At 37.1% G+C, this 11708-nt stretch overlaps 1 protein-coding gene across 1 annotated transcript in view; it reads left to right on the top strand.

Moving 5' to 3' along the window:
* The first annotated feature begins 3089 nt into the window (after positions 1-3089).
* The window catches only part of cpt1a2b (carnitine palmitoyltransferase 1A2b), a 28003-nt gene continuing 19384 nt past the window's right edge, over positions 3090-11708 (top strand). Inside the window, exons 1-7 of the mRNA XM_039687397.2 lie at positions 3090-3247; positions 6557-6699; positions 7121-7260; positions 7838-8009; positions 9304-9405; positions 9573-9710; positions 10126-10203. Coding sequence (XP_039543331.2) covers positions 6559-6699; positions 7121-7260; positions 7838-8009; positions 9304-9405; positions 9573-9710; positions 10126-10203 — 771 coding nt within the window. The 5' untranslated portion in view covers positions 3090-3247; positions 6557-6558. The remainder of the gene's footprint in view (positions 3248-6556; positions 6700-7120; positions 7261-7837; positions 8010-9303; positions 9406-9572; positions 9711-10125; positions 10204-11708) is intronic.

Here is an 11708-nt window from a genome sequence, read left to right as displayed (position 1 = left end):
TTTAATATTATAATGATATGATGATATCATAGTCCTCTAGAAATCTATTATACTTATGAGTTTAAGAGATTTTACTTTATAGGCTAATCTAGGCAAAGTTGTAAGGTATGTGAATAAAAATGCTATGCAAAACAAAGATATTTAGCAATAAGCAACAATTTGCAAAAAGTTTAAATCACATTTTATAAAAAGAGATATGAAAAATTATCCCAAAGAGAATGGATCTAATTGTATTGATAAAATAAATGAAGCCTACACCATACCACTGTCAAAAAATTGTTCTAGTACAATTTAGATCTATTGGGAATGTGTGAACTATATCATGTAGGCTAACTATTATGTTACACATTATGTTTATTATTAAAAATATATATATCAAGAAGGCAAACACCATCCAATTAAAGTTTTTGGCATTAAAGCAAAGTGCACATAACTTGGAGATAAAGCTTTGATCATTACAGAGTTAAAAGTCCTTTCTGGCAGAAGATAATCATACAAAGATCAATTCTTCATATTGAGAATGTGACGTCGCACGTGCTGCATTGCATTGTGGGAAAACGTCGCCATCTTGGAAGGATGCGCTATCCGTTGTCATGGTGTTGACAGTGAGACAGAGAGAAACAGCGACAGAGAAAGAGAGCAGCTTGATATTTGTTTGCATTTTTGCGATAAGGCACAGTTCCTTGGGAATAAATGAAGAAGGGGGAAGCTAAAGGAAAGGAGCTCTATTGGGAGAGACTGAATAACAACACCAAGCAGCGTTGTTTAGAGAAACTACTTGACATCAACAACATGGACCTGTACGACCTGCTACAGAATTGACGAAAGACCCAACCACTACCACCTTTCACATACCCTGACATAGTCAATTACCTGGTTTATGGTATCAGTACCAAACATTACTGTCTAACATTTCACAATGCAGAGTTCAGCTTCATAAGGTCATAAGGTCATTAGAAGCTTATGAACAGTTCTGCTGCGGCTAGGTGCAAGACTTTGAAACCCCCAAACCTGCAATCTTAAACGAGCAATTCACCCATTTCAACATTAATCTTTATTGAAAGTGGATATGTAGTCGAAATGTAAAAGAATTTTTGAATTTGGTGTCCTCTTGACCGAGAAAATAATTTGTATGTAAGACAGCAAATCCCACAATGCACCACATTGTACAGCTCCGCAAGCCACACCCACTATTCCAGAACAGCACAAACAGAGAAATCACTCTTCCGTCTACAAGGCTAACGTTAGCTGTCAAAAGAGTTTGAAATTCATTTCACACAAAAATTTTTGTGTGAAATGAATTAGCTGTGGCGAGCAGGACGAGGGCGAGGGGCGTGAGAGCAGCGCGAGGCCAGTGGCGTGAGTGTTGAAAGACACCGGTGAGACACACACCAGTCCCGCATCTCTCATGGAGGAGCGGAGGTATAAAGGAGGAGCGACGACGGCAGGTCGAGAGAGAAACAGGCATGATTTTAATGTTTGGGTTTTGTTTCTGTTGTGTGAGGACAGCAGTCGTCAATGAGGGGCTGCTGGCTTATACTTTTGTTTTGTATTTGTTCATTTTACTATTAAAATGTTTAAATGTCTGCCGGTTCCTGCCTCCTTCTTCCCACAACAGCAAACCCCGTTAACATTAGATTGGCAAACTCATAAGTGAATTACTCCTCGTTTGTATGGTGAATTACTGCATGATGGGATGTTCAGTCAGGCGAAACTAGGATGGTTCACATCACAACACAAACGTCCGTGTGCTCGTCTGATTCAGAGATTTTTTTCCAGGAGAAATTGCCATCATTGAAATTCTCTGCAGCAGACAGACTCTATCTGTGTTCTTAGCGCACAGTGAGAGCACGGGCACCAGCAGTCCGCCCAGCTCGAGTCAGTCCGGGCTCCTGTCCGCGACAGGCAGCAGCCTCCGGTTCCTCCATCAGGCTCAGCTGCTCTTCACTATACTGCGGCTTGTAAAGATAGCCACGAACATCGGATTAATGCAGCAGAATTTCAAAATCCTCTTCCATATCTTGTTTAGTTTCTTCTGTCATTGTCATTACTTCCTATTTCCACAGCACTTGTTAGCTTAGCTTCCAAACAAGATGGTTGATATTGAGTATCTGCAAGTGAAGTCCCACCCACTGATCTGTAATAGGGCTGTAGGGTGATTGGGTCCCACACCCTTGAATAATAATGAGCTAAAGTTACAAAATTACGATTTTTACGTCATAATAAGCAGGAAGTAAAATAAGGGAATAAACCATGACCATTCAAACATATGACTGGGTTTCTAAAGATAAAAAAGCTTAATGTAAATGGGTGAAGTGTCCCTTTAAACTGCGAGTGTTCAGTCATACTTGATGTTTCAGCCTCATTCATATGTGGAAATAAATCTGATATGAAGTGCATTTGCACCTGCCGTGCAATGTCAAGCGGACAGATCGGACATTCCCCTGTCAATGTGAGTTGTACGTCAATAAAAAAGTTTTTTTTAGTTTTTTTTCTCTAAAAAGTGTATTTTTAAAACATTTCGCGGTGCATATAACAAATTAAACAACTCTAGTTGAATAACAGAGTATTAATTTTGTTTGTTTGTGTTAAATAAAAGGTAAACTGAAATGTGTTGCTTTTGAAATCAATTTGCTCGCTGTTGCTGTTGTCAATTTATTGACAAGTTTCTCTAAATAAAGCTGACTAGCATTGTTATTTAGTTTCTCCCAATAGAACCCCTTTCATTTCTCTTCCTTCTCCATATCTTCCAAAGAAACTGCGACGTATCACTAATATTTAGCCTAAACCTGTCTTTCTGTCGCTATTTCTGGAATGTTTAGTCGCGGCTCTGTGAGGTTCTGAAGGCGTTGTCCCTGGCAACCGATAACGTCTCCTCCCATCATTGCCGCGCTACTGGCCAAATCGGCACGAGACTCACCTCTCTCTCTCTCTCTCTCTCTCTCTCTCTCTCTCTCTCTCTCTCTCTCTCTCTCTCTCTCTCTCTCTCTCTCTCTCTCTCTCTCTCTCTCTCTCTCTCTCTTATGACTCTTCACTCTCTACGTCTTTACCTCTGTGCCGCGTGATGTCATCGCGTCTGTGTACACACACACACACACACACACACACACACACACACACACACACACACACACACACACACATTTCCTCAGGTGTTGCGCGCTTTCTACAAGTGAAAGGGTGGAGAGAACGTAAAGTTTACATCTGTATCGAAAAACTGTTCCCGAACTCACATTCAGACTTACAGGTATGATTTTTCAGACATGTCATAATCTATTGTTTGTAACGAAAATACAGATTTGTTTTTGGTTTGAATAGTAATTCTTTGCAGCGTGTTGATTTTCGTGTCATGACTACAGCGTTCGTACTATTCTCGATTATCGAAAGATGTAATGAAGCCTAGAGAAACTTTGCTGGGTTTTGTTTGCTTAGTCAATGCAATACAAGTTTCCCCACAGAAATGTAAAACCGGAGCCACTTTTTTATAGGCTACATCACGCACCCACTTGATTATTAAGTTCGTATAATAATAGCCTAAAGTAGCACAAACTAGGAAACCTTTTTCTTATTAATACTTTTTCTTGTTTTACTCTATATGCTAAACGACTTAAAACGTATCGTATAGGCTACAACTATAGCTAAAGGTTAAAAAATGACGCCACACCCAAACACCACGTCACGGGATCCCCGAGTAGGCTAAGTTAGCTCCAGTAAATATATCCAACTCTTGTTTTGCTCTGTAAACTTAAAATATCTTTGATCAAACAGTGAATGCATATAATATGCATGCTGTTTTTACTTTCTGAATTATCTTTAAATAACTGATCAGAGCTGCTGACATTTTGAAGGACGATTTTATTGACACAAATCTGTGTAGCAGCTATGTTTTGATTATTTTCTTTCTTTTATTTGTGTTCTTGTTTGTTTGCATTTCCTCAATAACTGAAATAAACCTCCAGTTAAAACAAATTCTCGTGGTGGTAGTTTCTAGTTTCGTTTCTGCATGTTTTACCAGTTTAACAACATTCAAACCTTCAGCCTAATTTTTTGCCATATTTCCAACAATCTTTCTCTGTTGTCTTAGTAATAATGGATAAATGTCTCTGTTGACTACCTCTCATTTTCCCTCCTCCTGTCTGTCAGCTCAAAATGTACGTTTCTGTATGTGAACAGTTTTGGCCCTGTTGACTTTTAGAAATAAACTATTTTAAACCACTTTTCACATTCTTTCACTCTTTTTTGTTGTTGCTATTGTTTTATTTGGAACTAACAATGTACAGAGATAGAAAGTCAATTTTGTTAATCTTTTTTTTTTTTCCTCAGTGCAGCTATCATTCCCATCAAATCTGAAATTAGATAAACTGTTGTTTTGAATTTCAGCAATAGCGTAAACATTTTCTGGGGCAAAAACCCAAACTTTCTTGCAAACTTTTTACTAAGACTAACCTATTTCACAGCTAGCATTTAAATGCTCACAATTAAATAATATTTTCACATTTTTTTGTGGTTTGACAAATTTGAGCTACATTCATTGAAATGCAAAATGCAACTCCTTCATGTAGTAAGTTCAGTGTTTCATAAAAGTGGGCATATGCTTGTGTTGTGTGAATGTGTGTTCCCCTTCGTCAGCTCACTATGAAGTGATTCTCGCTCGAGAGCCTATCAACTTCTAGTGTAACTAAACTAGCCAATGCACATTTGCATGAGATAAATTGCACCAACTACTGTGCATCGCGGCGCAAGCATATAATGAGAGGCAGGTGCATCGCATCCTTGTCTTTCACTCCAGAGCCAAATGCTGTTCCTGCTCTGCAATCTTGTCTGAGAGTGTTTTAATTTCAAAAGACGAGTCTGCTTCTTCAGGAGAACGCCTCTTCAAGCTGATGTTGGTATCACAACGCAGACAGCACTGGCCGCAGACTCACAGAGAGCAAAACAGCAGTTTTCACAGCTCAGAATGTTGTGCCTTCAATGAGAATGTGAGTGCTCATATCAGGCTTGCACTATGGTCCTGTTTGTGGCCATAACTGGGTGCTTCAGCACCAGAGAGAGCAATTTCCCGAAAGAGCATACACAGGTTGACACTGCGTCTTTTTCAAGATTTTATTCAAACGATTTTATCGTTTCCTATCCTGATATGACAGGCACGATCACTGTTTCACATGTCTGGGCTTAAGCGTGTTGAGAGTGCGTTCATGGGTGGTTCATGTTGGCACGTTGTCGTCTCCTCTTTCTCGGTAAGGCTTGAGCCGCTCACTAAGGGCCTGTCCTTGTGTTGGCTTGCAATGCCACTTCCGCCCCTCTAGGCCGGATACATGCATCTATTTGCTTCAGTAGTGTTCCTCAGAAATGGCTAACCCTGTTGAGTTCCTCCGTCACACCTGCTGCAGTCAGACGTTGCGGAGCATCTGACGCCAGGCCTACACTCGTATGCATTGTGGAGCCTGGGCTAGGTTGGGTGTCCATATCTCACGTCCGTCTCACGTCCGGCTCCTCAGCGGAAAAACAAGGATGCACAGCAGCTGGTGCAATTATCGCATGCCAATGTGCATTGGCTCGTTTAGTTACACTCAAAGCAGATAGGCTCTCGAGCGAGATCCCCATTCGTCAGAATCACTTCTGAGTCTGACGTACGTCTCCGTTCCCTCTTTGGAGAACGAACGAGGGTTACCATACATAACCGAGACGTTTTCTCTATTGTTAATATTAAATAATAGAGTAAATGCTTACATTTATAAGATGGATTCTTAATAAGCACCTAATTGGAAACGGAAAAATTTTCCCTTTTGAATGAAGAGGTTGTGTTTTACCTCATTTATTCACTGCATTTGTTAATTCAAAGCAAAGCCTAGTGCGGCAATTGAAAATAATGAGAATGCAGCATGCTTTTATTCTCACAGCATTCCTGCTAGCTTTGCATAACCTTGTTCACACCAACTGTGCTTGCCCACATCATTTTCATGTTAAACTGAAGTCCTGTTACTCAAGTACACAATCTTCTCTTTCATTTCCTTTAATATTTTGCTGTAATTTTTCAGATTTTTATAAATGGACACACACATGATTATATTTATTCTGTGAATACCTGCACAAATAATGTTAAGGGTTATTTTATATAAATACACCACTAGGGGTCATTGATGTCTTGGTTGTAGCTTTAGTTTGTGAAATTTGGCCTTGTATTGCACAAGTACCTTTTTTGCATTTGCTTATGTGACTGTTACGTTGACGGCAGTTTTCTTCAGTGATATTTCTAAAGATAAGGATGGAACCTGTTGCGTTAAAGCAGAATAAAATTTAGTGTAAAATATATTTATTTTGAATACTATGTGAGCTTTCTGAAGATTTTGTCAGTTTTTCATTCAGTCACTCTCATGGGTCTGCAACTTTAGCTTTAATAAAGGATGGAACCTGTTACAATAAAACAGAACAAAATTTGGTAGCATGATGAAAGCAGATACCATGAGTGGATGATATACAGCTTTTTGTATTTCAATAATCCAGTGTAGTTTTTTTTTCTTTTTTAGTACTGAGACTGTGTTGTTTCTGTCTATAGTCATGGCAGAGGCTCACCAAGCAGTAGCGTTTCAGTTCACCATCTCTCCTGAGGGGATCAACCTGCATCTGTCCTATCAAGCCCTCAATCAAATCTACCTCGCCGGACTGCGGTCCTGGAAGAAGCGCATCAGCAGGATTAAAGTCAGTGACCCGAATGAGCGGGAAAAAAATTCATAAACTTTGAACTTTTTTTATTATATAATAGGTAAAAAAAAAAAAAAAGGTAAAAATCCCATAGCAATGTTAAGAGTATAAGTATGAAAACACTATATGAAAATGAAATGCAGGACATTTGTTCTGCCAAGAAATTAAGCTCAATAAAGTCACCATGAATTCAAAATTGACAATTCTTGTTTTTTAATGAAAAATTGCAGTATTTAAAATAAATTATCATTTGTAATAATAAATACTGCTATATTTCATTTAAAAAAACAAACAAACAGAATAGTCAATTTTGATTTCATGGTGACTTCACTAACTGTAGGGTTGGCATTATTTTTCAGTGTTAAAATCCCAAAAATTGGCAGTGTATACTTATGAACTCTGACTTTTTCATGGACAGAACAGAATAATTAAAGGCGTGTACCCTGCGAGCCCCTCGTCTTGGATTTTTGTTGCCGTAGCAATCTTGGCCTCAATGTACATGCAGTCCGATCCATCTATGGGCCTCATCGCTAAGATTCGGGAGCACCTGCCCCTCAGGTAACACTTCCTTTTACCCTTCAGTGGGCACTATCTTCTAAATGGTAAACAATTCAATGATAAAATTATTTAACACTATTTTCTTATTTAAGTACTGATTTTATATTTAAGGTATTTTTGCTCTGGCTTTTTTTATCCTCTCAAAACAGTTATGTAAACAGTGATTACTATTCTTAATTAAACTTTTCAATTTTCTTACAGAATTTTTTTAATGGTATTTATTCCTAATTATGGGAGTTCTTTTTTCAATAATTATTATGAACGGTTTCAGTTGTGTCTCCTATTTTTTTTTTAAGTACACAAATAAGAGAGCTGTTTACAGACAAATTGAATTTTGGGAAATTTGGTTGCTAGATAATTTTTTTGAGAAATGTTTTAATTAGTTCATATCGAAATCTCTTATTTGTTATGATAGTTTGGCATCTTGGCAAATCTGTGCATAGTTTGACACTTTTGTTATCTTTTATGAAACTACAGAAGATCCAAAAGTCTTCAAGAGTCTTTTGTTGTTTTATGTTTCATATATCCATCAACAAGAGAGACAGCTGATTTGCTCCATTGTGTTTTTCTCTGTCAGTCTACCATTGAGCGCTCAAGGTCAGACGATGCTGTCGGTGCTGCTGTTCAGTACACTTTTGTGGTTGTCTCTCATTCTGGCTCTGAGGTTCTGCCTGAAGCTTCTCCTGTCGTACCACCGATGGATGTTCGAGCAACATGGATGCATTTCTACCAAGACCAAAGTCTGGGCGGTTAGTGTTTCATTAAATTTAGCCTAGCATTGGAAAAAAATGCCTGTATTTTTTTTTAAGATAATTTCTGCAAAAATATGCTTTTAAAACAATAACAATGAGGATTTTTGTCTTCTGGTCAGTTGTTTTACTTTCTCGACAACTCTTTCACTTTTCTTGTCACAAGCTATAGAATAGTTACTTGGGGTCAGTAAGTTTTATTTATTTTTTACTTCTCTTTATTGAGGTTTTTTGCATATCAAATACAGAAAGACAAAAACACAGTAACAAACAACAGACATCAGAGGACATCATTGCCATTGCCATGCTAAACCAATCAATTACACATTCTCACCAAAGTAATCTATAAAAGTTTGCCACATTGAATAAAATATTTCAGACTTCCCCCTAAACAAATATTAAATTTTCTTCAATTTCAAATGAACCATTATGTCTTCCGATAAGGCTGATGAATAACAATGACTCTCTGCGCTAACAAGGTCACAAATCAAACCATGCTGTTTTGGTTGTCCGAAAATTGTACATTGCCTGTCTTCTCACCAAAAAGAGCCCAGATTGATAAAACAGAATGTATTAAAATAAATAAATGCTGATTTTTAAATTTTCTATTTATCAAATAATCCTGAAATCCAGCATATTTAAATGGTTTCTAAAGGATCATGTGACACTGAAAACAAATCAGAAAATTCAGATGTACCATCACAGGAATACATTACATTTTAAAATACATTTGAAATAAACAACAGTCATTTTAAATTGTAATAATATTTCACAATATTACTGTTTTGATCTCATGCAGTTTTGGCAATCATCAGAGGATTCTGTATATAATTAAATGCAATAAATGCAACTTGACGACAGCTGTGAGTTGTAACACTTTTACTGGGAAATTATGGCACCTTGTGTTAAACATTTGTTATTCAGCTTTGTTTTCTCTTTATAACCTATTCAAACTAATGCTCTAAAGACTATCACAAATCACACATGCAATTTCAACTAACATTCATTTATATTAACCTGTTAGACAATAAAACCTTGGTGAGATTTAAATAAATACATTTCCTACAGCACTATTCTGTACATCATAGAAATCTAAATGTTCAAGGCATAAAAATACACATGCATGATCACTAGATGTGGAATGTGTTGAAAACACGGCACTGGCCCAATGTGGAATTGACATTACAGTGAACTGGCCCAAAACTCTCACCTTGGACCAAATCAGGTCATTCTTATTGTTGAAACCATTATATTTTTTTTCTTGACTGTTTCTTTCTCTTGTCCTCCCTGTCAGACCCTTGTTAGGTTGTTGTCCGGAAGCAAGCCATTACTGTACAGTTATCAGACGTCTTTACCGCACTTGCCTGTACCTTCCATTAAAGACACTTTGGAAAAAGTGAGTCAGCATATTATGTATTATTAATATGTATTAAGTTGTTTGCATGTAATGTGTCATAAGGGCTGGTTTGCTGGGAATTCTCCTCTAGAAATGGTCAAGGTCATGGAGTTTTAGGCTTTAAAAGTTACCACTGAATGCTATCTGAACCATTTTCTCTGTTTTAGTATCTTGAGTCAGTGAAGCCACTGCACGATGCGGCTGGTTTTCAGCGAATGAAGAGACTGGCTGCTGAATTTGAGAAAAGTCTGGGTAACCGCCTACAAAGATATCTCAAACTCAAAGCGCTGTGGGCCACAAACTATGTATGTGCTGAAATCTGTACAGTTATTTTCTGGTCAATGTCACAACTATCATTAGTCTTATCATGAGCATGTAGTTGCATTACTATAGTTATACAGTACTACAGCTGTTCAAAATCATTAATCATTAATAAAAATGCATTGGTATTGAATGCTAGATGCATAAACAACTATTATTTATTTATCAAAAATATCTCAAATAGCTCTTCAGATAATATTAAAGTGCTTGCCAATGGGTATTAAAGCTTTCTGTTAAATAACAACCCTTTTAAAGCAGTTTGAAGCCTGAAAAATTAAGCATTTTTTTAAAGCAACATTCTAAAACTCATATGACCATTTAACTGGTGTATATGTGTGTCAGATCAACACCACAATATCATTTAGTATGTCATATTTAGAGTTTCTTTGTTTCTTCTAGGTTAGTGACTGGTGGGAAGAGTATGTTTACCTCCGGAGCCGGAGTCCTATCATGGTCAACAGTAACTATTATGGCATGGTAAATGAGCCTACAGCATTACTCATTGTCACTCACCCCTATTTTCTTTAAAGCTGCAGTCTATAGCTTTTTTGGGGGTTAAAAATGATCCAAAATACACATTTGAGAAAATTCATAACCAGCCATTGTTCAACGCTATCTGCTTGCCGTAGCTCGATTCAAAGCGGTAAGCTTGTAATAATGTTTTTAATTCCAGTGGTACTGGTGGATTTCCGCAGGAGATTCGAGCATGTCTTTGCGTCATTATGTCACATCCGTACACATAAAGAAGAGTTTCGGCTAATATAAGCTATATTGTGTGTGAGGATGTTGGAGTGGAGATTTATAGCCTTTTCTCACAGCACTTGATATAATTAAATTTATCAATTTGATGTCGGATCCAGAAGGGTTCAAACGACAATCACCAGTGACTACAGATTCACCCGCTGTAAAATCAAAAGACTTTGTTCGGACTTCGGAGTGGCTACAGAAAAAAAGTGACTGCAACCGGACCCACGCGAAAACAAGGATACATATCGTAAGGACATGTAGTCACGCAATGCTGACGTTGTTAAAATTAAAAAGTTGAGAACAAAGTATAATTTGCATGGTTTTGTGTGATATGATATGCGATTTTAGATTTAATCAGCGCGATTTACTGCACACATTTTGCGGTGACTTGACAGACACAGTCTCCTCAAACATTGTGTTCATCCACGCTGTACTGTACAACTCACGTAAAGTTGATAATTCCGCGAATGGCTGCAATTGCAGATTTCGAACAGAGATGGTGACAGAGGAAAAACGCCGGACTGCAGCTTTAAACAATTATTGTTTAGGACAACTTGTCCACCTCTGTTTTAACGTTTATGGTGTTGAATGAAAAGTGAACCTAAGAATATATAAACTTAGTCTCACATATGTTTGTGCATGCTGATGTTTATTAGAAAGTATTTGGACACTAAAACGGCACACTTAATGAAAATGTAAATGTCATATGTGTGTATATATATATATATAGACAGTGTGATTATTACACAGGTGTGCCTTAGGCTGGCCACAATAAAAGGCCACTCTACGTTTTGCTTAAAAATATGGTATATCTTGTGCTTAATCCCTTAACTGTCACCGTCCCGGTACCGGGACACCTAACTTTACTTCACTATATTTCTATTAAATCCTAATCTACTTATGACAAATTATATATCATTGGAAAGGTCTAAGACTTCTAAATAGATATTCTACCCCTGTTTTGTGTTAAAAATTATGTAGGAAGAGAAATTGATGAATTTATGACAAGAGTGCACCTCAAAAAAATCTGCATCATAACAGGAGTTTTGACCTTTGTCACAAAAAGTCGATGCACCCACTTTTAATCATTGAAACTTCTGTTTTTATGCTAAAAGTTCATAATAAAACATATAATCTAGAATTTTTCAATAAAAAATAAAAAATTTTAGTATAATATTATCCTCTAAAATATAATATTATTTTTTTATCGCCTTTTTTATTATATCACATATTTT

Source organism: Pimephales promelas, chromosome 3, assembly GCF_988280905.1.
Source record: "Pimephales promelas chromosome 3, fPimPro1.hap1.1, whole genome shotgun sequence".
Classification (NCBI taxonomy): Eukaryota; Metazoa; Chordata; class Actinopteri; order Cypriniformes; family Leuciscidae; genus Pimephales; species Pimephales promelas.
The sequence above is the reverse complement of the archived record's forward strand: the minus strand, read 5'-3'. Positions and strand labels throughout refer to the sequence as shown.